This window comes from Penicillium maclennaniae (genome assembly GCF_028827695.1).
Source record: "Penicillium maclennaniae strain IBT 15551 chromosome Unknown utg000003l:1.0-5670915.0:1.0-5674809.0, whole genome shotgun sequence".
NCBI lineage: Eukaryota > Fungi > Ascomycota > Eurotiomycetes > Eurotiales > Aspergillaceae > Penicillium > Penicillium maclennaniae.
The window spans coordinates 636391-662132 of NW_026623215.1; the positions used below are offsets into that span (position 1 = coordinate 636391).

The window sequence follows — 25742 nt, forward strand, 5'->3', positions numbered from 1 at the left end:
GTGGATGCATGATTAGCTCAATGAATAGACATGAATCTCCCCCTGTAGTATTTCAAAGTTGTTAGCATGGAGGTCGAGGTCGTATTGAATGTCAGGATGTACAAAGCATCAAACTACATAGAAGCAGGATCGACAAGGAATTGACAAGTGAGACTTCTAAAACTTCCGAAAGGGTATTCAATTTTGTTTGCTACACTCGTATCTCATATAGAGCCACGGACGCTCACAGTGTCGTTGTAAATTTATTTGAGGAGCTTCTCCAGCTCAGCAACAACGGCATCACCAACCTCAACAGTGGTGTTTTTGCCGCCAATGTCGCCAGTACGGACACCAGCCTCAATGACGTTGCTAACGGCCTTCTCAATGATGCGGGCCTCATCGAACATGTTGAAGGAGTACTGCATCATCATAGCGACGGACAGAATAGCAGCGACGGGGTTCACGATACCCTGGCCAGCAATATCGGGAGCGGAACCTAAGCAATATCAGCGAACATCCCCCTGACTGGAGAACGTGAAAAACATACCGTGAATAGGCTCATAGATACCGTTGACACGGCTCTTGCCATCCGGGATACCGCTCAAACTGGCACTAGGCAACAGACCCAGCGAACCGGGAATGACACTAGCCTCATCGGAAATGATATCACCGAAGAGGTTGCTAGTAACAACAATACCATTCAGCTTGCGCGGGTCCTTAATCATAAGCATAGCAGCGGAGTCAATAAGATGGTGTCCGATCTGGACCTGAGGGAACTCCTTCGCCATAACCTCCGTAACAACCTTGCGCCACAGACGGCTGGTAGCGAGGACATTGGCCTTGTCCAGGGACCACACGGGCAGGGGCGGGTTGTGCTGCAGAGCAAGGTGCGCAGCGAGACGGATAATACGCTCAATCTCGGCGCGGGTGTAAGGCTCAGTGTCCATGGCGTAGCCGGAGCCGTCGTCTTCCTTGCGCTCGCCGAAATAGATGCCGCCGGTGAGTTCGCGGATGATGTTGAAGTCGACACCGCGGCAGATCTCCTCCTTGAGAGGGGAGCTCTTGACCAGAGAGGGAGCGGCGAAGTTGCAAGGACGCAGGTTGCCGAATGTGCCCATTTCCTTACGAAGCTTGAGAATGCCTTGCTCGGGGCGGACAGCACCGGTTCCCCATTTCTAGATTGGAATAAGTAGGGGGGTTTGAAATGGTTGGCATAGGATTGGACGTACCGGGCCACCGATGGCACCGAGGAGGACGGCGTCGGCGTTCTTAGCGGCAGTCAGGGCCTCGTCGGTCAAAGGGGTGCCGGTCGCGTCAATGGACGCCTGTACAGGTCAGTGAGTTTCAATTTGTGTGCGTTCACGGGGGTGCGACTCACGCCGCCGAGCAGGTGGTCCTGCAGGTTGAAGGTGACATCACGCTTCTTCTCGATGACACGGAGGACCTGAAAGCGATGGGTGTCAGCTGAATAAGCTACGGACTGATTCCTTTGCATCAAAGGCTCACCTTGATAGCCTCAGCAGTAACCTGTGTTTCGTGGTGAGTTAGTCACACGGATTGTCGTGTAGACCGTCGACCGTAGGTCTATGGCGGGGCGCTAAATGAGTGTAGTACGTACCTCGGGACCACAGTGGTCACCACCAAAGACAACAACGTTGTAGGAAGGCATTCTGGAGGAGAAAATAAATGTGTCAATTGGAGGTAACTCAATCGATTTCAAAGGGAGCTTTAAGAAAGGTGGGATGCGGGTGAAGTCGACCCCGCCGCTCCGAGATCGGCGCCCACGCAAACTGCGCCGCAAACAATTCACGACTCGACTTTTCCAGTGTTTACGTCTTCTACGGCTTCCGACGGCTGCTGTCGGGTTCTTATCGAATGGACTATAGTCTGTGTAGCTGGCATTCTTGACTCCGCGCAAATGGAATCTGGACAGTCTCCAGACTTCAGAAGCTCTCTCTCACCGTTCAAACACAAAGGATATGTATTAAATGAGGTATTGCATTAAGAATATCAGACCAGGCAAACAATGACTAGAAACGACAGGATCGAAGAAATTAAGACCAGAAAAAGAAGAAAACACAACCCCGTGTGTACTGTACAAGGACCCGGAAATTCCAGAGAACTCCCGAAGGACCTTCCTATCGATGCCCAAGACTGACAATCAGGATTTGCAAACCCGCCAGCCCAACCTTCCGAGAGGCCCAGTAGCAACATCAATTTGTTGCTAGGGCCTCTAAATCACAAACCGAAGCTCCAAGACATGCAAGATCAACGGGGAGGAGAAAGACGAATGAAATGACCAGCTACCAATGTGCTAGCTCGGAGGTATAGAAATGCAAATTACTTGCGGTTGGCACGACGAGCCTTCTTGTCGCTCTCGGCGAGCAATTGGCTAGCATTTACCAGCTGGATGACGTTGACATATTGCTTGAACAGCATGACCGGGGCCGAGATAATGGTGATGATCCACGGGATCTGGCTGTCAATCTTGTTGGCGCGCGCCATCTCGAGAGCACCGGCACTCCAGGGGCTGGCAAAGAGGCTGCTAGGAGCAGGATTGGCGGGGTTGCCAGGCTGTGCGGAGGAGGGCATCGCATTGGGGACGGGCTGAAGAAGCGAGGGCGACAGGATCGGTGAGGAGAAAGACAGCAGGTAGATGCCGATGAAGAACGCCTCGTTGAGAGCGCAGCAGGTGAATAACACGGCCTGGGATGTCGGTCAGTAGTAATCAGACAGAACAAATTGGGTAAATATACCTTGCTATTGTAGTACTTGTAGAGGGCCCAGTTGGCTTTGGGATCGATCTTCTTATGGCTCTGGTTGGACCCACCGACGCTCAGTGTGGCGTACATGTGCATATAGTGACTCGCCAAGTCCAGGCAAATAAGACCCTGGAACACGATAGCCCAACGAGGCCAGGCGGAGCTCAAGAACACGAGCAGACACGAGGTAGTGCAGCGGTCAGTCACCATGTCCAGGACGGCGCCGAAAGTGGTCGACTGGTTGTAATGCCGGGCGGCATAACCATCCAATGCATCCAACAGACAGGACACACTATACAGGATAGAGCAGGTGCGAGGGTGAAGAGGCATGTAATAGAGGGACGCGATAGCAAGGACCACGCGGAAGTACCCTAGATTCCAGTAAACACGAGATTCAGTCGAGTATGGAGATAAGACTGCGACTCACCGATGAGATTCGGGGCGAACAAAAAGATGTTCTCGTCCGGCTCTTCACGCAGAGCCAATCTTGACCTCTTCTTTGACGGTGTGCGCTTCTTCGAGGGTGTAGAGACGCTCCCATTTCCCCCCAGCGACTCTTCGCTCTCTGTGCCCTGGTCAGCGAGGACCGCCTTTTGTCGTCGTGTCCGGGCACTCATTGCGAATCTGAAGGCGCTATATTCTGGGTTTCGAAGATAGACAGATAGTGAGTCTGTCAGGAGCTTGTGGGTGTTGGCGGGGTGGAGCGTTCGACAAGGTTGTCGTGGCCGAAACGCGTCTGCGGCAAGTTGATTGATTAGCAACGGCAGATACTTTGATCGCAAGACGGATCATACATCTCAGTCCAACAGTGTTCCCAGATAAGAATGATAAGGAGAGAAAGCGCTCAGACGCGAGCGGAGCTGATCGGAGAAGAGGGATAAGGAGGATAGGGGCAGGAGGCAAATTTCGTGTATCCGATAAGGGATGATAAGCTCACGCGTCGATCTACTTACTTGGCCTCACTGTATGTATCCGGTGAATCTCAAGGAACGTAAAGGGGAATGTACCTAGGATGCAAATGAGATCCGTTGTGTGCAAGAGCGAGAAGCTAGCAGCTAGGGATGTGGAATGATAAATGATTTGAACGGGTCGCCCGGAACCTTGGAAGCTTTCCCCACACCCAACTTGAGCCTTCTCGGGTTGATTAGATAGAACCATAGAAAAGATATTATGGAATCTTGAATAATTTAACCTTTCACGGGGGTTAATCTCGGCCTATTCCATTCCTCCGAAGTGACCTCCCGAGGGCTGCCTGCGTATAGTGACTGCGTGTGGAGGATTTCTAGTCAGCTCATTGGGCGTCGGCCAACAATCTATCCGCTCCTTGTCTTGGTAGAGTTTCGAAGTCTGAACTTGAGTTGTCGGGAATAAGTTGCCTGACGACCACTTGTAGATGTGTCAACTTTCTACCTGTTACATTTAATATGAAGTGGACACCACATAATCATCAAGTTTATATGAGTTTCTTGAAGTCCTGCGTCCGAGCAGGTAGATACAATTGATCATATGCTAAGAACTCTCAGAGAAGAAAAAAAAGAAGAGTAAAATAAAGAAAAGCCCGCTTTCAAGATAAACAACATGGAAACTATGTGCAATTGATCTCTAGGATCAAATATATGTATAGACAACAGCAAAATTTCTACAACATTGGCGAGGTATCACGTCCGTGACCGGCGCGGATCGGTGGCATCCTGTCGCCGCCACTCGCGGGACTCCTTAGTTCCCAAACTACCAATTCCTCCCTCTTGCCGGCGCTCCCATCCACCGAGGCGAATTACCAGGCAGGTGGCATTATCACCTTCCTTGGTAACCTCGGTAGCGAAGCTGACCACATCGCGAGCGCCTTGTTCAGGCGTTCGGGCTTCCTTGACGATATCGACAATTTCCTGGTCGAGAAGTGTACCGCTGATACCATCAGATACCATGACAAGGAATGAATATTCGGCGGGCCCCATTTCGATGCGGCAGAGCTCTGGTTCAGCGGATACACCAATCCGTTTAGATTGGACGTCTCCGAAGGCGCGTGTATTCGCAAGTCCACTCATGCGCTCCTCACCAAACGAGTCGGTGACAAAGGTCGCGGCGTATCGGCGAAGTCGACCGGCCTCGATTGGAGAGGAGGGGTGGTGGTTGGACGTAACGGGGACAGCTTCGCCGCTCTCGGTAGAGCATAGTAATACCCTAGTGTCACCGACGTGTGCGATAAGCAGGCTCGAGGGACCAGCTGGATGCCAGAAGGGAGTCGGACTGGGTGTTGAGATCATGGCAACGCTGCCAGTACTTCCGCCTTTGAATCGAGAACGACCGCCAATCTTCGGAGCTCGGGTCAAACTGGGGCTGTGAAGAATCTCGTCATCGTTAAGCGGTCTCTCGGCCTGAACTAGGTCATCATCTCGCTTGGCAGCTTGTGCCTTGACGAAGTCAAGGTCGGCTCGCAGGAACGCATATTCCAAGATCTCCTCGACGGAGACATAGCCAGGAGAAGGAACCTCCCCGGACTCGGAACCATAGTAAGCGAAGTGAGGTGGCTGGAACCTCCTGAAATAGCCTCCGACAATCCGTCTCCAGTTCTGTACAAGGTTCTTCTCCAAATCTCCGATCCGGTGTCGGTTGCCCTCTTGCATGACAGGTAGCGGGCCGTTGGCAGCGGCTAGCTCACCTCCGCTGATCTGTTGTTGGTTTGTACGAAGGCTGGACTCGACTTCAAATATCGCGGCGGCATCCTGAATATATTCATGAAGAGATTCCTTGAGAAATGTGCTACATTCGGATCCGCCATGTCCGTCAAAGATGCCGAAGTAGAAGACTTGCGGGTCCCCGCTAGCAGTGTCCGCAGCCCTTGACTCGCGCGGTGCAGAATCTCGCCGGATTGTAAGAGACGCAGGAGGCCGTTTCGCGAATGCCGGGATATCAATCACGCCAGCCTGGTATGTGTCTTCATTATCAGGCCGAGTTCCACGGGCCGTGACCGCTCCGAAGTGGTGCTTAGCGTTGCGCAGCGGGATCCGGACAACGGTCGTCTCTCGGTCCACTAATGCTTGGAATGAGGCAGGCGATTGCGGAGTGTCACCAGTGTGAGGTACTGAGGCGGAGCGCGGGAGTTTGTGGAAAGGCGATGTCGGTCCCCGAGGATCCGGGTGCAGAGACGACGACGGCAGATGGGTGACGAAATAGTCACGGAATTGCGGACGCTTCTTCAAGCTTGGTTTTACATCCTGATGATCAGCCTCGGAGCTGAACTTTCGTAACCTTCGAGGTCGGATAAAATCTGTTCAAGGGGAAATATGGTTAGCCCGCGCATTCTCAGCACATGTAGGTTCGGAGGTATAGAGTTCACATACTATAACCGGTCGAGGTCCAGACCCCCGTTACTCGCCTCGCTGAAGTGACGATCATGAATGGCCCATTGACATAAAGACAAGGAAGATGGTGTAGGGAGAATGCAGAGACGAAGGCGCGGGGGACACCTTGCCCTGGCCCGAGCGTCGGCAGATAAGAGGTGCTACCGGCAGATCTATCCGGAGTTCACTTTTGCTTGTAGACCCATAATTCAGATGGTTTTGATCTCTTCCTTGTTTCTTGGCTTCACATTTTACACGTACAAGCAGTGCTACAATTGCTACAACGTTCACTGCACTCAATGTTTGGTCCATGTGTCTACGTAGTGCGAATATCGCCTGAACTATACCAGCTCGATTATGGCTGAACGATCTAAAAGTAAATCATGGATAAGATTACAGCAGGGCTGCTTGGGATTGAATGCGATACAGGCTCCTAAAGACAAGATCATTTCGAGTAATACGACTCAGTGCAGTGGCAGACGGATGACGCGAGGTTGGCACCTACCAATGGCAGAATCATCAAGAGCCGAGAAAACAAGACGGGGAATCTGCTTCAAATCAAACATGCCATGTTAGAGAGGTCACGAGAACCTCGAAGTTGAATCAAGTTATTATATGGCCCGAGTACGCGAAAACAGACTGCTGTAGACGGCGTCCACAACGGGTTGGGCGGTGATCTGTCTGCCGCCGAAGAATCGACCATTCAGTCCCTTGATGGCATTCTCGCCGCCTTGGACACGGTCGAACTTCAGATAGATGTCGCCTTGGGAGTTCGGATCTAGTGAGATGTGAACAACATGGCCGTACTTTTCTTCGCACTCTTGGCGAACGTCATCCTCCAACTCTTTGATCCAAGCCTCTCCTTCCTCTCTGTGGCAATTTATTAGCATTTGGTCATGGTATGAAGAAATACAGGAACCAACTTACTCGCTAGCATCAAACATATTGCGCAGCATCACGCAGCGGCTTGCCTGGTTTACGGTGACAGGCAGCGGCTTCATGTCAGTTTTGGGTCGGAGCATCTTCTGTCGCTCGTGAATGGGAGGCTCGGGTTCATCTGTACGTGCGAGTTTCCTCATCAACGCGTCTCTACTGTAATTGTTGAAGTTCACCCCTGAAACATCTGTGTCGTCGAGAGCACTGGCACCGGTAGATTTTTCGGGTTCTCTGCCGCCGCCGGCCCGGTCAAAGTTGTTCGAGCCGCCGGCTTGGACGCCACGACCTCCGTGACCTGAGAATGAAGAGCCCTGGAAACTGGATTGGTTTGCAGAAGGGCCCTGCGGACGAGTCGCACTCGCATTGGGGGTAAACTTATCGTTGCCAAGACCCACTCGGATGGCTCGACCAGCAAGATCGAATCCGTTCATTTTCTCTAGAGCATCTCGAGCCTGTGTTGGGTCACGGAACCTAGATGGACGGTTAGCGATGCGAATTGAAACTGTTTCATGGACTGACTCACTGCACAAATGCGTATCCCTTGCTCCGACCAGTCTCATCCTTTTGCAGCTGAACAAATTCGAGCTCGCCGAATGGTTCGAAGACATTCTGGAGGTCGGTTTCAGTGATGCTGAAATGAACATTACCCACATAGAGTCTGTGAAATGGTGCGGAGTGTCCAGAGCTCGAGCTGGCCTCCGGGTTACGTGCTTGACGGTTCTTTTCGGCTTCGGTAAGCTGGACGATGACGGGAATGCCTACGAGCGTCTGGCCGGTAAGCTGGATCGCAGCGGGGACGGATTCTTCGCTTCGGAATTCCACGTAACCAACACTATGCAGAAGTTAGATGGTGAATGAACGATAGACATCGAATAGAAACTCACCCTTTGGATCGTCCACTGACACGGTCCTTAACGATTTGAGCCTCCTTGACGGGGCCGACCTTCTCGAAAAAGGCCATCAGCTCTTTTGTTCTCAGACGTGCAGCAAGCTGCTGCACAAAAACAGTTCGTTTGTCCCGCTCATCTTCATTGAGTTCTGGGGCTTGCCAGGACTCCGGCGACGAGGGCTACGACGGCGGTCTCGATCACGGCGAGGGCGTCGGTCATCGTCACGCCCGCCACGACGGCTAGGACGGTAGTGTCGGTCATCATTGGGCGAGCGCGAACGAGTACGAGCGCGACCTCCACCACGGTAGAAGTCGCCGCTGGAGCGGAGGTCATCACCGTTTGCATCACGACGGCGACGTCGGTCACTCTCACGGCTACGGCTCCTCTTCCGGCTTCTCTGACTTCCGTTAGCACTGCCATGTTCGCTTTTCATGTCCTCATCGCCATCGGCATCTCGGTCACGGCGACGGTCTCGGCTGCGATCTCGGCGGCGGTTTCTATCACGGGAAATGGAACGGTCCCGGCGTCCATCCTGGTCTGCGCGCTCATCAGGTTTGGTCGTCGCTTCGGTAGGAGCGGCCGTTGACTCGAGCAACGCTTCTACGTCGAGTCCGGACATTGTGGGTTTGTAGCTTGTCGCTGGTTGTGATTGGAACAATGGTTGGGGATAGGAAATCAAGTCACTAGGGGGGGCGGTCAAATAAGGTCCCGAAAGGTATGATAGGGGAGGAAATCCAAACCCTTCTGCTCAGTCAATATGTTCGACGTTATTAGAAAGCGCTCAGCGCAATCTAATTTAAAAGCGGAATGATGGTTGATTAAAAAGAATGAACCCAAATTGCTCTTCAGTGAAGTTGTATGTTATCCTAGATGGTGGCGCCTAAGGTTGCCGGTCAAGTGCGGCAGAAAGGGCGGCAGGACAATTGGCAGAAAAATCAAAGCGGTGACTGAGGATTAGCGCCACCAGTGTCACGTGAAACATGAAGTTTTACTTCTGCCTGAGGCGACAAGTGACTATAGAGGTTGAAATCTGGAAAACCTTGTGGCGGGAGTAAAACATTGTATTCTTTGATTAGGATTAATGAGTCTCAGGTATACTAATAAGTGATGCTGGTAAAAGGAATGTAAAGTGAATTGACTTGTCATGGCCCTAAGCCCGAAGAGTCACCTATGCATGAAATAGAACCATCCGGAACTCCTCATTTGCCCATGTGTGAGAGGTCATGTACAAACATCTGGCGGTCGTCTCGCCAGTGACAAACTCCGTGAATTCGTAATTAAAAGGGTACAGTCGTCGATGCGGACGTATGCGAACAGGCTTTACTGGGCCTTGGCGCCCTTCGAAGAGGGAGCCTCCAGCTCAGTGCCGAAGACACGATCCCAGAATCGGCTGGTCACACCGAATCCATTCTCAAAGTCAGCGTAATGGTGCTGAAGGTGATACTTCTTGAGCGCCTTGTAGTACATGGGAAGGCTAGACAATGTTAGTCGAAATCATCCGATCGATAGGATTGGGATACTTACTTGCGGTGGTGAAGGAAATAGTGGGTCAGGTCATAGCAGACATACCCGAAGACACCGCCGCAGAAGACCTGCACAGCCGCATACCAGTTGTAGAAGAAGACAGCATGGGCCAGCTTCCAGAAAGGGGCGGCCAACACGACAAACAGGGTCGGCGGCATGACAAGTCGGTATTTATCCATAGGGAGATAGTGGTGGATACCGTGAAGAAGGAAGTGCAGGGTCAGACCAACTCGGTTATCAGGGAGCCAGTGGTCCACGTGGAAGAGGAAGCGATGCATGAGATATTCGATTAGGGACCAGAGGCAAACGCCACTAACCCAATACGCGGCAGCAGCCAAGGGGTTGTTCAGACCCTCCGCTCCGACCATGGTACCATACTGCGACCAGAGGCAGCCACATGATAGGAACGACATACCACGCAGTCTTGCTAAGAGGCTCGAGGAAGTTGCCGAAGAGAGGGGCCGACTGGCCTCCCTTGTAGTGACGTGGGCGGTGGATTTGCTCCAAATAGAATTCCTTTGAGAAGGTGCTGTACCAGAGTTGGGGGAACAGAGGCTTGCTGAGATCCAAGAACTTGTGAGTCTTGAAGTCCTGCGAGTAGTCGGTCTCGACAGAGAGATCCTCCTCCCGTGACATTCCGGTGGTTTCGTAAACGATTCCTTCGCCTTTGCCAACGTTGAAACCAGTGTCCTGGAACTTGCCGGATGCATCTGATGCGAGGAAGCCGACGTGGTAGTCCAAAAGAATTTCGTAGGCAGCCTCGGAGTGCTCGTGGGAGGTTTCGTCCTTCATGATCTCCGCCACGTCCTTGCCGGCATAGTCCAGAATCAGATCACCACCACCAGGATGGTCCTCCACGAAGTCGGTCACATCGTAGACATTGCGACCGATGGTAATAAAGCAGGATTTAGCATTGTTATGCAACTCGACCTCGGTGGGCGTGAATGTTGGTAGAACACGTCCGGGCATTTCGTCGGATCGTTCTCGAGGGGAGAACAAATAGAAGATGGGACACACTGGACACGCAAAAACTGTAAGATTGGCGGCTGTCGATAAGAGATGGAGGGAATGGTCGAAGTTGAAGTTCGCGGATGCGTCGGTTTTGATGGGGCAAAATTAGATTATTCAGGGGCGTGGCGTGACAATCCCTTTTTCCCGCCCCGGTCACTGGGCAGTTTTCTGTTTGGTTGAAAAGACACAACCCCGGTTGGCTGATTTTGAATTTAGTTGCTTGGTACCTGGTTGCAGAACAGAGCTTGATCAGGCCATTCGAGCAGTTGAGCAGAAAAATCTCACGTCCGATGGGTGGGCCAGGCATGTGACTCTTATCTAATCAAAGGCCAGGGTCTGGTCTTGGTCCCTCGGCCCATGAAAGGTCGGGTTGTGTCGTGGGCTCGGAGAACAAGTCAAAATGGTCTGATCGATGAAGAGCCCGGTCCTGAGAAGACAATGCACAGTATTCAGACCTACGATGTCCCAAGATTACCTGTAAGCTATGCTCAATCGAGTCTAATTCCCCATGCCGACAGTTTGGATACTGTGTAGCAAAGCCTTGAATGATGTAGGTGACAGGAAGAACAACTCTACTTCAAACGCTGTATAGCAATCCCTCAGGATGTCTATTCGAGACCTTGCAAGGTTCGAAGGTTATGAATTGTGAGGACATATCACTCCCTCGGGATATGGAGAACCTGGCAAGTTGCCCGGGATATTTAAGTCGCAACGAGGTCCAGTAACTAGACCAAATTTGAGGTCAGGGACACTACTAGTAGATGGTCAATGCATCTTGGTTCACTTTGTGGACGCACATCCCATCCTCGAGTGCACTCGCGTGCAAGCTTTGACTGACGAACAGCTTAGGCTGAATCCACGCAAGTGGCGGTGGGCAATGACTCGTCTCTCCGAAAGTGGACATAACCATGCCCCTGATTGATTTTCGGACATCTTGCGTACATAGTCTAACCGAGTGGAGTTTCTGATGTACATCACTTCCATAATGATAAAGCTAGGTCGAAGCCTCACCGGTCACGCAGTCACCGGTTGGGCAAAGCTCTAGGTTGATGTTGAGGAAAGCTAGTTCGCAAACTAGTGACTTAGTGCGAGCCTACAAGCTACCGCTCCTTACTATCAACAATGGACCTTCCCATTTCGCACTGTGTGGGACCATCCGCATCAACCAAATCGGCAATGGGACCGTCTCCGCCGCCGAGCCAGCTTGCAGTGCCGCGATAGCGCGGATATGATTCGATCTCGGGGGCCTCCCCAAGCCTAGCCCACTGCCAGCTCTCCACTTGGCTAAAGGTACGTTCATGATACGCGCGCCCGCGTTTCTGTTGACCCTCAAATTCGTTAGGGCGACAACAAGGCGACCTTTGGGCAATTCCGAATTGACAGGGATCAGACATGGCGCTAGCTCTCTGGGGTGGAGATTTGCACGCCCCGCTGGCTTTCTGTCTTAAGAGCTCTCTTCGCCAGTCTTTGGCTCATTTCTCTTCTCTTCAATTCAATCATGTCGGTCACGGATATCTCCCCGGAGAATGAGATTCTGAATTACATCCAGCAATTGGCCGAAACGAAGAAGGGCCTTCCCTCGGGTCAACCCGTCTGTGTGTTGGCCTCGCACATCATCACAGACACCGAGGCCCTCGTGCAGTTCGCCGAAGAGGTCGGGCCGCATGTCGCCATTTTGAAGGTCCAGGCTGACAATATTGACGACTGGTCAACCCACACTATCGACCAATTGACCTACCTATCCAAGAAGCATGGTTTCATCTTGTGGGAAGGGAGCCGAGTCTTGAACTCTCTCATCAATTTTATGGGCCGCGACAGTACCAATTGGGATCAACGGAAGATCCAGGCGGATATGATTAAACGCAATTATACAAATGGACCCGTGAGGGTGGGCCGGTGGGCGGGAATAGCAACTGCGTGGGCCCCTGGGGCCCCCGTGGACAAGCAAGAGGAAGACGTCCTCATTCCTACCCTTCGAAAGGCCGCACGTGAGGCTGTCGCAAGCACATACAAGACGATCCAGACGGAAATTTCGGCTGCAGACAGCGAGGATGGTCCGGAGGAAGACGTATTGGAGCAAACACCAACAACGAATGGCTGGCCCGAGTTCAGTTCAAACAACGGGATTTCAATGCGCAAACTATCGACCATATCTGTCACTGAAACCATCGCTCTACAACCCCACATCCAGCCGGAGGATGGCGTTCCCCCCGCCATTACTTGCCAGAGGCTTGGTACTCAGCTTGCCAAGTCCCGGTGGCACCGCATTCACACCCGAGTTCCGCCAAAGCACAATAGCTGCCGCATGCTCGAACCGTGACTTTGTGGTCGGATTTCTCACCAGCGAGCCGTGTTTCACTGAGTACCATGGAAACAACGTGATGGAGCTGGCTTTTCTGGACGAACATCAAGGTGCAAAAGGACAAAACCTGCTTGCGTCATCTCATTTACTGGAAAAGCGCAACTCATTGAGTCTTTTCTCTGTCATCTCGCCCGAATTGGGTGTGAACTTCGACTCCGACCCAGTGCATATGCTCAATGGTGATACGGATGCGCCAGCGGCACGGTCTGAAATTGTCATGAAACTAAACTATATTGTTCGCCAGGCATTGAGGCTTCGTGATGCCAACCGCAAGGACAAAGAAGCCAACAAAGAGGCAATGAGTATTCGTCCCGGGCCGAACATCGTGCATTGCCCGATTGTCATCCTGCCATAATCCGAATCTCGGTGGCCCCTTGGATCTACGACTGTTGATGACCGAACAAACATGAACTTTACGTCCTTTGAAAGCTGTAACACATATCCCATTTTGTTTCCAATGTATAAGCACATGATTTCTTGAGGCTGAGATGGGGAGTTTGTTGGAGCAAAGATGCCTGTCCTGGACACTTAGCATGCATATCAAGTCTCTTGGTACAAAAGATTCTGTCAGCCTTACAGAATACAATACAGGGCTCATTCCTTCCTTATTTTATTATCACAGTTTCCTCTACAGATGAGAACAACACTGCTTCACTAGTCAACCAGATCTGTATTTGTTGCCTTGTGGATAAGGCGACGATCTCGCCACCTCAGATGGCGGGGCACGTGTCACTGTTAGCCACAGCATCGACCGACTGCTCCGGTCTTCGCAGATTGAAGCATCTCCTCAAGAGCCATATTAATTGCTGGTAACCACAATGAACTGATATGCTTCTCGCGTACTGAATCTCGTTCATCATTTTCTTGTGCAGCGCTTTTCCAGTGACTTCATACTGCAGCGGGAAGACTTGGCACACAGTTCTCAAGGGCCAAGGGAACAACGCGTTCAGATTAGAAAGCATTTTTTTTGGCTTCAATGATTCAATACGTTGTATCTCTCTATATCGACGTGATTTCAAGAAGACCTCGCTCATGGAACTAGGGGCAGGACTGCAGTCATGAACTCTGACTACCCTCCTTTAACCCGTCAAGGAGCGCAACTCATACCTCCTGTTGCCGAGGGCCCTCAAGTTCCCCCAAAAGAAAATGGAGCGAACGAGAAGAGAAAGAAGCTGCCCCATCTCAACAAACCATCCAAACGAGGCCCGCCCCACAGCTCAAGCAACCTGTCAATCATTTGTCCCAATGGAGATGTGATTATCGAGTACGTCGAGTCCTCGTCGACCGGCAATCGATACTGGCAAGTATCCAGTCAAGACCTCATGCACAATAGTCCATATTTCAAGGCCCTCTTGGACCCAAACAAGTTCGCTGAAGGCAGACTCCTCGCGGAATACCAACGAAGAAAAGCGCCAAATGGGGCTGATCTGACCTCCAGTGTCAACACGGATGGCAGCTTTAACGCTCTGGATCCTGATTTACCCATAGTCAAGCTCTCTGAAACTCATCTGACGAGACTATGCGGGGCAGAAGCCATCGAATTATTTCTGAGAATCCTCAGCGCAGAGGGCTTGGGCAAGGACAAACAGGTGATTTTCGACAGTGAGCTGAAAGTGATGCCTCCATCAATTATTGCAAAGACAATCGAGATCGCCGAGTCTTTCAGCTCACCAAATATTGTCAAGCAAACTCTCAAAAGAGCTTGGTATATGTTTGGCAGGACTAAGATCTCTTGGAACAAATTTGGCGCCCCCGTGTTGAAGCATACGGAGGAGCGTGTGCGGCAAAATATTGTCATTGCTGAATTCATTGGAGACCATTCGATCGCAAAGGTCATGATGCACACACTGTTGGTCATGGGATCGAAATATTGGGATGGCCGTCCAGAACCACTTGAAGCTGATCATCTTCGATGGCAATATCTCCCCGACGGGGTAGAAGGTAAATGAACCACCTCATAAGCTTATCCCACTCGAATTATTTCACGATTAAGGTTACTGATTTCGATTCTCAGAGGAGCTGTACTACCGGCGACAATGTGTTATGAACACCATCACCGATTTGCAAGCCCATTTCCTTCGCGTCTACGGGGGTCTTGAAGAGATTCCCAAGACCCACGACTTCGTGGTTGCATCAACTCGACCCACCCTGGGCACGACATTCTCTACCTCAATTTCCCATCGTGAATATTTAAAATACCAGTGTCGGGCTGGGTTCGGCAATGGAAGCCAGTGCGATCTGTTCCACTTGGGCCAAATGACTCGATTCTTCGCGCTCAAATCCAAGAGTATTTTTCTGGGGTCTACCTTGATTGATCCCGATTTCAGTCTAGATGAAGACGAAGATGACGAGCAAAATGGGACAGCACAGTCAATAGCCTATACAACTCCACCCTCAGATATAATCTCCCTCTTTGCATCCTTGAAGCAATATCCAGATTACCAAATCGACACAAGCCACCATGGCTGCGGAGTACGACGTCGAATTCTTCCTGTGCTGAACTGTATTGAAAAGTACATTCTGGATCCACGAGGTCTTCTCGGTATTGATTACAGGGAGTGGAAAGATTCCTCCAAACGTTCACAAATTCAATGGGGCAGCAAGACTGGCCGCGAGGGACCTATTGTGGACATCCGCTTTGAAAAGATTGTCGGCATTCACATGCCGTCGCCCAATGCTTCTTTTGTTTCAGCTACTACCTCGGAAGACGAGGCGAGGTTTTTATTCACTGCCAAGAAGCGGAACTGGGAATCCTACGAGGGTCCTTCGCGCCCAGGGGCCTAATTGTTCATCATATCTCTTGTCTTCTTCGACATCTACTACCATCCTATCACTATGCTTGTTCACTATCATGACAAGATCCTAGTGTTGCCCCCGGAAAGACTACACGCCATAATGATCAAAGCCAAGAGAACCAGAGACAAGACCGATCTGGCCGCTCTCTTCGAACCTTGGTCTCACATTGGAAGGCTTGTTCATGCCACGTTGCTATGGCTCTGATTTCTTTTGGTTGCAAATATCAACCCCCGTTTGAAGCCCAAGGCTTCGAATCTTGTATACATACATGCACAATGTGAAGACCCGTTTAGAACTATAGCCTCACCTCAACTTGAAAAATGATGATACGTTGAAATTAGACAAGAAAATCAGAGCTTCAATAAGCCATTGGGTATTTTTCTTTCGTTGTAACAAAACAAAATCGGTTGTGTTATACAGAGATGCATTTCTTTTTTCTTCTTCATTTCGATCCAGTGCATACATAATATTTTGGAATCTGCACAAATCCCACGACAACCTGTGGTCTATTCGCATACTTTTGCTGAAAACTTTTCTCTTACCTCGACATTCTATTATATCCGTTGCACACATTTAACACACAGCGTCGCCGTAGAAATAGCCCATGTCAAGATCGATGTTGGGTCCGGGTGGGAAGAAAGACCCCGTAATCTGGCCCGTGGCTGGGTCGTAGGGGGAAATAGTCCTCGTAGGATGACTTTTCTTGTTTTATGAAGGGGTCCAGCATGTCTGGAGGGTCAAAGCCACAAGGCACTGTCATACCGAGTGGGGAAGTCCCTGACTGCTCCATCGGCGAGCATGCAATTGAGTCTAGCTCTCCGCCAGTGGTATCTAATTCGGCCGCATTCATGGGCAAGATATCCGAGGCTCCGAAAGCGAAGTCATCTACGCCTTGGTCATTAGACAATGCGCTAAGCTCGGCAATGTCGGGTCCAGCAATGTCGGGCTCGTCCATTTCAAGCTCGTCTAGTAGAGAGCCCCCGGAGGATTCTTGCTCGGCGAGTTCGCTTATGTTGTTGTTGTTATTATTGTTGTTGTTGTTGTCATTTTCAAGATTTGACGGGAGACGCTGAAGGAATCCATCGCAGAGCTTCCAGGCTTTCTCAGAAGCATCATTCATCTTAGATAGCGTCGAGAGCCAGTCAACAGCCTTCTTGGCGGCCTTTGAGACCATTGTTGCTTTCTCCGGGACATGTTGTGCACGAAATGAAAGTTCGAGAAGAAGGACAGTGGAAGATTGCATTAGGTAGTGGAGGGTACACCACCAGGGTGTGATTCGATGGAGAAGAGCCGCGTCTGGAGCATCCGGGAATAGGGTCAGCATATGACAGGCTGACTCGACACACTCTGCTGCAGTCTTGCTGCAAAACTCATGTGCCCTGTCACCCTCTTGTGGTGAAGCCTCCAGTCGGCGCAAGCATGGTCTAGTGATACCGATCTTAGTACTATAAAATAGGAAAGCAAGTCCCATGCGTTGACCCAGCGGACAATGAGTCTGCGTCGAGGTAAAATCGTAAGCGGACGGTAGGTTCATGAACCAAGTGTCAATATCCAACATCAAGCTTTGAATCGTAAATTCTGTACTTGCCCAGGGAGACTGCAGTGCCTCAGGGCTGTATAGCTTGATTGTCATGCGCTTGGCGATAGTCGTCAAGGATGTCAGCTGCAAGAAATACAGTGACATACATGGCGGAAGACTCTTCAGGTACTCGGCCTTGGTCATTCTTGTCTCGCACTCTGCAGGGCTGTCACAGTTGTCATCGTCCGTGTTAGAGTCCAAATTGGCTGCACTGTTGTGGAATGACGCTCGGTCGAGGCTATCAGATGCGGCTCGCCCAGCAGCACTGATCATATGTGCCACCTCTTCCTTTTGAAAGTCGCTTTCGTCGAATGGAACAGGCAACGGCGTGGTGCAAGAGCTGTCTATAATGCAGGATGGGCGTCCAGTGATGACTGTGAGGAGATGTTCAACCGTGTATAATGACCACCAGACACGGTATCGTATTTCCTTGGAACTATCCGAAGTACAGGATCCCAAATTGCGCAGGTGTAGACCAAGAGCCAATGCTCCACGGACAGCACTTCCGCAAAGCTTCCATGCTCTGCATCATCTGTCAGAGAAGGTTTCAACAAGTCATGAAGTGACCAACTTACCGGTTTATATGACCAGATGCAATCATATAGAAACAGGCGAGACCTTCAACTTGCAATTGCTGCAAGTCAGGATGCTGCAAGAGCTGATCCTCCATGCTGAGCATCCTCGCTCGTGCAAAATACGACTGATGATCATCTTCTTCATCCTCCCAGTCCGTCTCCGTCAACTGACCATGTTTAGCTGCAATTGCAAAGATCAAGTTGAGAATGGCCAGCCACTTATTTCCGGGTTTCAGAGATGGCTGGCTAAAGAAGACCTGGAACTGGGAGACGAATGTGAGAATTCCAATAATTGGGAACGACGGGTGCACGGAGGTCAAGTATGTATTGAGCAATTTAGTTGCTGTTTCCCGTGACGGTACTCCATAGGTGTCAACTTGCTCTGTGATTGATACATCTGAGTCATCGAGATAGTAATTGGTAGATGCTACCCTTGGCTCACTTGGACCGTCGGCTCGGGGTGTCAAAGTGGGCGATGGCAGACCGTTGTCATCATCCGTGGTGGAATTAGTGGATGGCCATCCATCACACTCGTTGTTGACTTCTTTGCTAAGCCTCTGAAGCCATGCAATCTCAGAGCTTCTTCCAATAAAACCGGTGGCTCTAGTGGTCTCATCTTTGTTGAAATCCTCTTCCGTGTGGTCGATGAACTCGAGAGGATCACCGGATGTAGGCTGATCCGAAGGTTCTTCCGATCCAGAGCCACGAACCGTCTTGTGTTCTCCTGTTGAAGCGGAGCCGGAGTCGGGGTTGAGAGTTAACTCAGAGGCCGAGTCCTGGCCGACGTCAGAACGCGTTCTCCTATGTGCATTCAGAAGGCCTGGTTTTCTTACCACTGCTAGGGCGATGTTCACGAGTTGTTCATCAGACACACCAAATCGACTGCTCAACTTCTTGATGACATCTTCATACGCCTGCACCTTTGATGATAGACTCGCTAGCTGGCTGTTTGGAGAGTGAGATTCGTTAACTTCCATGATCTCGAGACTATGGATACGAATCGATGTATCTCACCGTTTCGACTTCTCTCTTTTTCCGTCTGTGTAGCAGCAAATGATGCCAGCCTCTCGACAGTTGCGACAGCCAGACTTATCACCAGTGCACTTAGTCTTTCTCTGTCGACAGGACTCGCATGCTCGACGAACATGTCGACGGTGGAATCTACCAGGTGAGGTAAATGCCGATTCTGCACCTTCTGCCAGACGCGGAATGGCCATTTTCTTTGTGCCGTGCTCGCACTCAGATTTTTGTAGAGAGGGAAGTGGATTGTCCTGCGCATTTCAGATACATATTAGACCCAGATAGTTCCGGCTCCAAAATATCTTAGAGGAACAAGACATACCACGCTTGATAGTTGACTGCAGGTTTCCGCGTCAGCACAAGATAGTTTGAATAGAGTGTCTTGCTCGGCCCATGATAGAAAATGAATATTGCTCATGGTGGTCTTGCAAAGACGTCTCCTTGAACTTTTCTTGACGAGGGCAAAGGGCAATCAGCAAGCAAGTCAGCTCAGCTATATTTTCTCAATCATAGAAATGACCTTGATCGTTTCTAGGCAAGATCTGAAGCTCGAGCATCGGGTCGATAAACCATAAGACGGCGAGCATTAAGGGAATGTGAAGCCCATGGGGGGCTTAGGCCTATTAAAGAAGGAGCCATCAATTGCGTGCTGCGCTATCCTATTCAGGCTTGTCCGGTTCTGATACGCGCAAAGTCTATGTGGTTGGTATTCAACCATGACGACGTTAAACCAAGAACGACATCTCTGCACAACTGGCCACCGAGTAGTTGAGTAGGGTGAATATCATATGGATTTGCCTCATTCAACCACAGTGCAATGATGAGGCGGTTTTGAGGGTTTTTTGAGGAGCGGCTTTGCTCCTTCGTTGGTCAATTGATCGTACTTTTTGCCTTCATCCAAAGCAACGGATAAGTTGCATCAGAATTCCGACCGCCCTGTTACAGAGCATTGGTCAAACCACTTGATCTGCTCCCAGGGCATCTCCACTCACTGTGTTTGTTGTCGGTTGTTGGAACCGACAGGCTCTCGCTTCCTCTGTCCCAGGGAAGGGATCGGTACTTTGGAGGGACCTGTTTATACAGGGGCCTGTTTATACAGGGGCCTGTTTATACAGGGGCTGCCTTTGCAACCTGAGTCGGCACAGGAAAGAAAGAATATCGATCTTGTTGCGGTCATCGTAGCCTCTGAAAGCAGTACAGCGCTGTATCCTCAATGTCTTTTGGAGATCGTCTGCACCAAGTCTGTTGCATATATTGGCTCGACCTTTCCACGGCTCACTTCCCATGCCCAAGTCCGAGGGCCTAGACTCGAGGAACAGAGTCAATCTGACGTTGAAAAGTGGTGGCGCCAATTTCATCTAGTGTCCCCTGGTTGTGAAATCGAATTCACAAAATCTGATAGGATAGGGGGTAAACAAGCCCATGGACCGCGAACAAGGCACTAGGAGGTTGATGACAGGCAAGTCAGTGCCCAGAGGAAAATGATTCAGGTCAATCTGGTGGGACTTGACTCGGCCGGCATCTAAGATATCAAAGATCATAATCCTGACGTAGACTATTACATGTGAATGATCGAGAATGATCGAGGTAAACATCACCACGCATCTAACCACGAGGGCACACGACAATTGGGAAAGTGGGCGGGGGAGGGGCTACAGCCATCCTTCCAAGAATGGAGAGAGTCTATAGTAAGGTGTGTCAATTTTTTTTGGGTAAACCTAAGACACGGTCCCGGTAGGAGAACGTCTTGTTGAGAACAGTCAAAATTCAAGGGCTTAGAACACGATCTTCGAAGCAAAATGCCAGCATAGGCCACAATCCGAACGTCATTAGTATCCGACTCTATACATCCAACCCCCAACTACTCGATGAGGTAGTTCTCGGCAACGCTGCGAACGTCCTTGGAGAAAGAGGTGCCTTCACCGTCCATCTCCAGTAGCGAGGCACTCAGAACATCGACATCAACGAAAGGTTGCGTCTTGGTGAATCGCACATTCATCGGGAAGAACTGGTCCTCATCGCCGTCGGTTGACTCAAACTCGAAGCTGCCAGAGGGGTTTGACTCATCCACGGCGCCCAGGTTCCAGTCAATGCTATCGCCAGACACCTCGTACACAGCATCAAAGCTGGATACCGCAGGTTCTTCTGAGCCATAAGGAATGGTGACAACGACATCGCGCAGGCTGTCTGAACCGGTGAGCTCGTACTCCACTGTGACAGTCGTCGAGTCGGAGCCCTTGTTCACCCAGACGGTGAAAGTAATGGGGAGAATGTCGGCATTGTCAGCCGAGCTGGCAACACGCCACCTCAGGACACCAATGGCGTTATTAGCCGGGAAGCGCTTGGAGGTATCCTTAAGCTGGATGGCCGAGGTGCTAGTGAAAAGAGCTTTGTCGACATTGGGGTGAGTACGGAACTGGGCACCGTGGGTAGGAACGGCTTGGAGGTCAAGGCGTAGCTTGGTAAAGGCAGGGTCGGTGATGCGAAGTTGAAGGTCCCCCTTAACTTCGAACGATTTCAAGGCCCCCTCGCGAGTGAGTGTGGCGGAGATGGTTTCGGCGATCGTTACCTGGACCGGGTCACGGTCTGAGGTCAGGGATTGCCGGGCAGAGGCAATTTCTTGCACTGGGGTCGAAGTCTCTGTAACCAGCGGGCTGGATTCCTCAAGCTCAGGGCCCAAGTCGCCCCGGACCTTCTCGTAGATATCGGTTGCCTTCGACTTCTTGCCCAGTTGCATGCCCTTGCCGCGAGTAGGAATGGGCCTAAAAGGATTAGTTGTATTAGAAGGGCACCCCATATAAGAGGTTCAATAGAGACATACTTGGCGAACGTCTTCTTCTTCTCCGCTTCGTATGAATCGTAGGTATCGGGTATCGAGGGGCGTGCCGGGGGTGTGTAGACGGGGTAGGATGGTGTGCGAGGAGCAGCAACGCGGCCGGTTCGAGCAGCTTCCTTGCGCTGCATTTCCAGTTGCTTCGCCTTCCTCTTGCGCTCTTCGCTGGCCTCCAATTCTTTGTTCTATAGACAGATTTTAGCGTGGAAGCAGCCCCGCAATTGAGGCTTGAACATACCCGCTCAATGATCTCCTGGATTCTCTCCTCGTGACTTTCCATCTCCAGGAAAGTCTTGATCTGAGACAGAGACAGGTTCTCCCGGTATCCCAACGTTACCAACTCGTCAAATGCGCTCAGCAGCTCGAAGGCATTGCGAGTAATCTCCCGCTCGTCCAGGCTTTTGCAGATGCTGGTGGTCACCTGAGCAAACAGGTGCAAGCTGTCGATATCTTGGAGAATGTTGGACTGGCGGTTGGTGATCAAAACAATGTACAGTTCGTCCAATGGCTGGTACACGAAGCGGACGTTGTCTTGCTCGACAGTGGTGTGTTGAGTTCCAGAATCTGCAAGTTTAGGGAACGAGGCGAGCAGAGCCTCAATGCGCGACCGGGCGATTTCGTGAAATTGGCGCGAGAGGACCGCTTTGCCTCCGCGAGTGCATATCGACGCTGCGAGGACGACCTGATTGCGAGGAGGCTCCGTTAGTTAAGGAGCTCACAGGGGCGATGAACCCGGGAAGAGATGCATACCATGACGAGCGTAGATTCAGCCGGAAGTCTTCAAACGGGCGAGAGAAAGTGCGTATTCCAGCAGAGACCAGTTGTGAAGCGGTAGGCAGAGCCCCTTGTGGTGTTGTTGATGGGACACATCGCCGCCCGCTACTCTGTTCTCTTCGGACTTGGCCCGTGCACCTCCACCCCCCTTCGCTTAGTCCGGCGTCTACTCTCTTTTTTCTCTGTCGTTCCTCAACTCCTGCTCATATCCTGTATCACTCTCTCGATGAACTGGGCTTGAGCGTATTTCGGAAAACCCCTCTCCTTACATTCTTGAACCTTTTAGACCTACCACTAAGGAAAAGTCACTCAACACGAACTTGTGGCACCAACCTCCTTGACGCGTCTATGCTATGACAGCGGCTTCCTCACTACCATTTCCCACCATGGAGGTCCCTGCTGTAGAGGACTCTATGGAGATGGCCTCTCCCTACCAGGCTAATCACGATGACTTTGATATCGATCTGGATCTTATGGAGGACCAAGTCTCCAACATGGATAGTGACATGATGGGCGCAGATGACTATCCCACCTCTCAGCCCTCTCTTTTCAACAACGATGCGATCAATGATGCCGACATGGTCGACGAACCCTCCGAAGGATCCATGGTCGATGCCGACGACATAGTTGACGAAGACGATGATGTTGAAGTCCAGGACGAAGAAGTGACATATGAGGCTGAAATGCAAGAGGGTGACCAACCCGTAGCGGTGGATGCACCGGTCTTACCCACTATCCAAGTTGACGTCTCAGCGAATATTGAGAACCAGACGAATCCCCCCATCCAAAATGCCCTGGAAACGGTCCCGCAACAAGTGACACAGGAAGGCTTTGGTGGCCAGCCCGAAATGACCCCTGTCGAAAACAAACCCCAAGAACCTATTTTGCAGGCTTCGCAGCCAGCCGCATCTGAAGAAGCCCAGTCTGAGAAACCTCAGCAGCAAAGTGCTGAAGTTGATGCTGATGGAAAGGTCGAGTCGCTTGAAGAAACTAATGAAGCCACGGAGAGTAAAGCTTCGGCCGCCAAGGAACCTCTTGCGCAGGTTGAGCCTCCTACAGAGACTCTCGAGTCTCTGCCGGTGCAAGCTTCATCTGCCGAGGCAGATAACGAAAGTGTTGGAAATTCTAAGACTCATACCCTGCTTGGGACTGAACACCACGGTGCCCACGACCACGATGACGAATCGTTGCATCCGGTGAAAGTTCTCTATCAAGGAAATGAGATATCTCTCTTCCCACCTCTTGAAGGCGACTCAGCGGAAACATTCTTCCTTCATGACGAAGACGTCGCTTACGAAAATGTCGGTAGATTGTTCAGCTCTCTTCGTGAGATCCTACTGGATAATGTTGCCGAGCATGAGGTACTCGTTATTGATATCGACTCTCTAGGTATTCAAATAGCAGAGGTGAGGAATTGCTTGTGGTATTGATTCCTAGACCAAGAAGCTAACTTTCACACAGGACTCCTCGCACGCATCCAATATGACCTTGCACCAGATTCTGGACGTTTACCTTCGTCTTTGTCATAATGACGGTACTGATGAACCAGACGCCCTGTACCTTTCCCTGACATCTAAACCGACCTGTCACTCGGAGTTGGCCGCCCTTGTTGCTGCTGCTGACGAAGGCAAGGGCTTGTCACAAATACATGAGTGGTACGGTTATGACGAGGTTGAAGAGGCCAGTCATGCCGAAGATAAACCTGCAAATGTCGAGGAGACTGACGATCCCCGTGATTTTACGAATGCCGATGAAAGTGAACAGGAGACGGCCCCTGAACTGGATGAAGCCACTCAAGACACCGGGCCCTTTGCTGACTCTCACCATGAGGTGCACGAAGCAAGTGGTCCGGATGTAAAGCATGCCGAAATGAGTCATGAACCGGCTGCTGGTGATCGGGAGGCTGAGGGAGAGGCCGATGATCATGAAATAACCCAAGGAGGAAAGGAAGACGTCTTTGCGGAGCCGGCACCCGGTGGCGAAGACCATAATGATACAGAGGGGCACTATGATTCAGAAGCCCAACAAACCGATTCCTCTGCGACCGTCGCCTCGGTTTCTCACCGAAGCGATCAAGTTGACATTGGTGCTACGGCTACTGTTGTGTCGAATGACTTGGGTCAACACGATGATGAAAGCGCTGATGCGCAAGGCTCAGAGCATGAAGATGTTTCTCCATCAGCTGAAGCTTATGATGTCGAAAATCCCGAGAAATTCCAGGATACACATGCCGGCGAGCACGCCATCGAGGGAACCGGGGACCATGCCAACGAGGAACCACATGGCCTAGATGTTGTCCCCGAAGACGAGGAATCCCCGGCTGGTGATATTGATGATGGCTCTTACGAACAATCCGAATCCACTCTGGAACCTGCACAACGGGAGGACTCTGCGAACCACGAGCAAAAACCTGAGCCCGAGGACGATTTGCTTGGTATCGCTGAAGACGTGATGCAGAGTCCTGTCAAGCATCGCCAGAACGACCAACTCAAGCCGACCGAGAGCTTTGAGCAAGAAGCCCCGAGGACGACCTCGCAACCCCTCCCCCTCCCGTCGATGATGGTGCCGAGGACGACGATGCCGACAACCAGCAGTCCGGTAACGGTGACGATGACGATGACGGTGACGGTGACGGCGATGATGACTTTGACGACTACTATCCTCCACCTGATTTAGAGGTCACGGAGGTCACAGAGGCTATTGAGCTGGGTGAAGAAGATCCTTCCCTTACTGACTCCCACACCCTTGACAATGTGTCAACCAAACGGTCCCGTGAGGAGGAAGATGAATGGGACATTGCCGAGGCTACGACCCCGAACTTAAGCGTCGCCGCTCGTAAACAACATCTTTTTGTCTCGCTGTCCATTTTTATCAATTGGACTACCTCTTAAAAAGGTCCAGTCTTTGATTCTCATGGGTCACCGCTGGCTTGGTTCAACAACTTCACCTCGACCTCCTTTTCTACTAACCCTGGATACCAGCAATGGCTTCGGTCCGTGGCCACAGTTTTCACTTGGTAACGATAATCAGGTATGTGATGTTTTTCTTATTCCTTTCCAGTGGTCCTCGGGGTCCGATTTTTCAATTGTTTAATTCACTGAAAACAATTGTCCCGGATTCTGGTGCGTAATCAACACACCCACTTGCCCCTTTCTATCCTGCTTCGCATATTCCCCTTGCGTTTGTGTACCGTCCATTTGCGTGTTTTACGGCGAGATACCATATTTCCGGGTTCAAAAGTTGTGGCGCCATGGGAGTTCAGGATTGCATTCTCTACCATCTCACATAGCGTTCGACTCGGCATATCAAGGCTATTTCAGATATCTGGCAACCAAGAATTAATTTGTTTGAGCGGCTTCT

At 51.0% G+C, this 25742-nt stretch overlaps 11 protein-coding genes across 11 annotated transcripts; 3 read left to right on the forward strand and 8 right to left on the reverse strand.

The window, feature by feature from the left end:
* Positions 1–242: 242 nt before the first annotated feature.
* On the reverse strand, positions 243–1648 carry leu2A (3-isopropylmalate dehydrogenase LEU2; the record flags this gene model as incomplete). Its single annotated transcript, XM_056963991.1, has 6 exons — positions 243–475; positions 527–1154; positions 1209–1304; positions 1358–1423; positions 1486–1506; positions 1598–1648. The coding sequence occupies 6 exons, from the start codon at positions 1646–1648 to the stop codon at positions 243–245; spliced, it is 1095 nt and encodes a 364-aa protein (XP_056823944.1).
* Positions 1649–2319: 671 nt separating this feature from the next.
* N7477_002329 (CDP-diacylglycerol--inositol 3-phosphatidyltransferase) lies at positions 2320–3358 on the reverse strand (the record flags this gene model as incomplete). The annotated part of the gene is made up of 3 exons (XM_056963992.1): positions 2320–2685; positions 2736–3112; positions 3169–3358. The coding sequence occupies 3 exons, from the start codon at positions 3356–3358 to the stop codon at positions 2320–2322; spliced, it is 933 nt and encodes a 310-aa protein (XP_056823945.1).
* A 1041-nt stretch (positions 3359–4399) lies between these two features.
* ptcA (type 2C protein phosphatase PTC6) lies at positions 4400–6531 on the reverse strand (the record flags this gene model as incomplete). Its single annotated transcript, XM_056963993.1, has 2 exons — positions 4400–5975; positions 6524–6531. The coding sequence occupies 2 exons, from the start codon at positions 6529–6531 to the stop codon at positions 4400–4402; spliced, it is 1584 nt and encodes a 527-aa protein (XP_056823946.1).
* Positions 6532–6693: 162 nt separating this feature from the next.
* On the reverse strand, positions 6694–8527 carry N7477_002331 (putative RNA splicing factor (Pad-1); the record flags this gene model as incomplete). The annotated part of the gene is made up of 5 exons (XM_056963994.1): positions 6694–6952; positions 7010–7489; positions 7542–7850; positions 7903–8056; positions 8092–8527. 5 exons carry the CDS (start codon positions 8525–8527, stop codon positions 6694–6696), a joined length of 1638 nt encoding a protein of 545 aa, XP_056823947.1.
* A 701-nt stretch (positions 8528–9228) lies between these two features.
* On the reverse strand, positions 9229–10401 carry N7477_002332 (fatty acid alpha-hydroxylase; the record flags this gene model as incomplete). Its single annotated transcript, XM_056963995.1, has 3 exons — positions 9229–9382; positions 9433–9809; positions 9844–10401. The coding sequence occupies 3 exons, from the start codon at positions 10399–10401 to the stop codon at positions 9229–9231; spliced, it is 1089 nt and encodes a 362-aa protein (XP_056823948.1).
* A 1142-nt stretch (positions 10402–11543) lies between these two features.
* On the reverse strand, positions 11544–11837 carry N7477_002333 (uncharacterized protein; the record flags this gene model as incomplete). The annotated part of the gene is made up of 1 exon (XM_056963996.1): positions 11544–11837. One exon carries the CDS (start codon positions 11835–11837, stop codon positions 11544–11546), a length of 294 nt encoding a protein of 97 aa, XP_056823949.1.
* Positions 11838–11941: 104 nt separating this feature from the next.
* Positions 11942–13160, forward strand: N7477_002334 (uncharacterized protein; the record flags this gene model as incomplete). Its single annotated transcript, XM_056963997.1, has 2 exons — positions 11942–12677; positions 12742–13160. 2 exons carry the CDS (start codon positions 11942–11944, stop codon positions 13158–13160), a joined length of 1155 nt encoding a protein of 384 aa, XP_056823950.1.
* A 703-nt stretch (positions 13161–13863) lies between these two features.
* On the forward strand, positions 13864–15589 carry N7477_002335 (uncharacterized protein; the record flags this gene model as incomplete). The annotated part of the gene is made up of 2 exons (XM_056963998.1): positions 13864–14746; positions 14820–15589. 2 exons carry the CDS (start codon positions 13864–13866, stop codon positions 15587–15589), a joined length of 1653 nt encoding a protein of 550 aa, XP_056823951.1.
* Positions 15590–16208: 619 nt separating this feature from the next.
* N7477_002336 (CeGAL family transcription factor) lies at positions 16209–19193 on the reverse strand (the record flags this gene model as incomplete). Its single annotated transcript, XM_056963999.1, has 5 exons — positions 16209–17703; positions 17756–18531; positions 18589–18700; positions 18770–19026; positions 19098–19193. The coding sequence occupies 5 exons, from the start codon at positions 19191–19193 to the stop codon at positions 16209–16211; spliced, it is 2736 nt and encodes a 911-aa protein (XP_056823952.1).
* Positions 19194–20636: 1443 nt separating this feature from the next.
* On the reverse strand, positions 20637–22361 carry N7477_002337 (coatomer subunit delta; the record flags this gene model as incomplete). Its single annotated transcript, XM_056964000.1, has 4 exons — positions 20637–21537; positions 21597–21766; positions 21847–22290; positions 22359–22361. 4 exons carry the CDS (start codon positions 22359–22361, stop codon positions 20637–20639), a joined length of 1518 nt encoding a protein of 505 aa, XP_056823953.1.
* Positions 22362–22768: 407 nt separating this feature from the next.
* On the forward strand, positions 22769–25273 carry N7477_002338 (uncharacterized protein; the record flags this gene model as incomplete). The annotated part of the gene is made up of 3 exons (XM_056964001.1): positions 22769–23788; positions 23844–24816; positions 24894–25273. The coding sequence occupies 3 exons, from the start codon at positions 22769–22771 to the stop codon at positions 25271–25273; spliced, it is 2373 nt and encodes a 790-aa protein (XP_056823954.1).
* Positions 25274–25742: the final 469 nt, after the last annotated feature.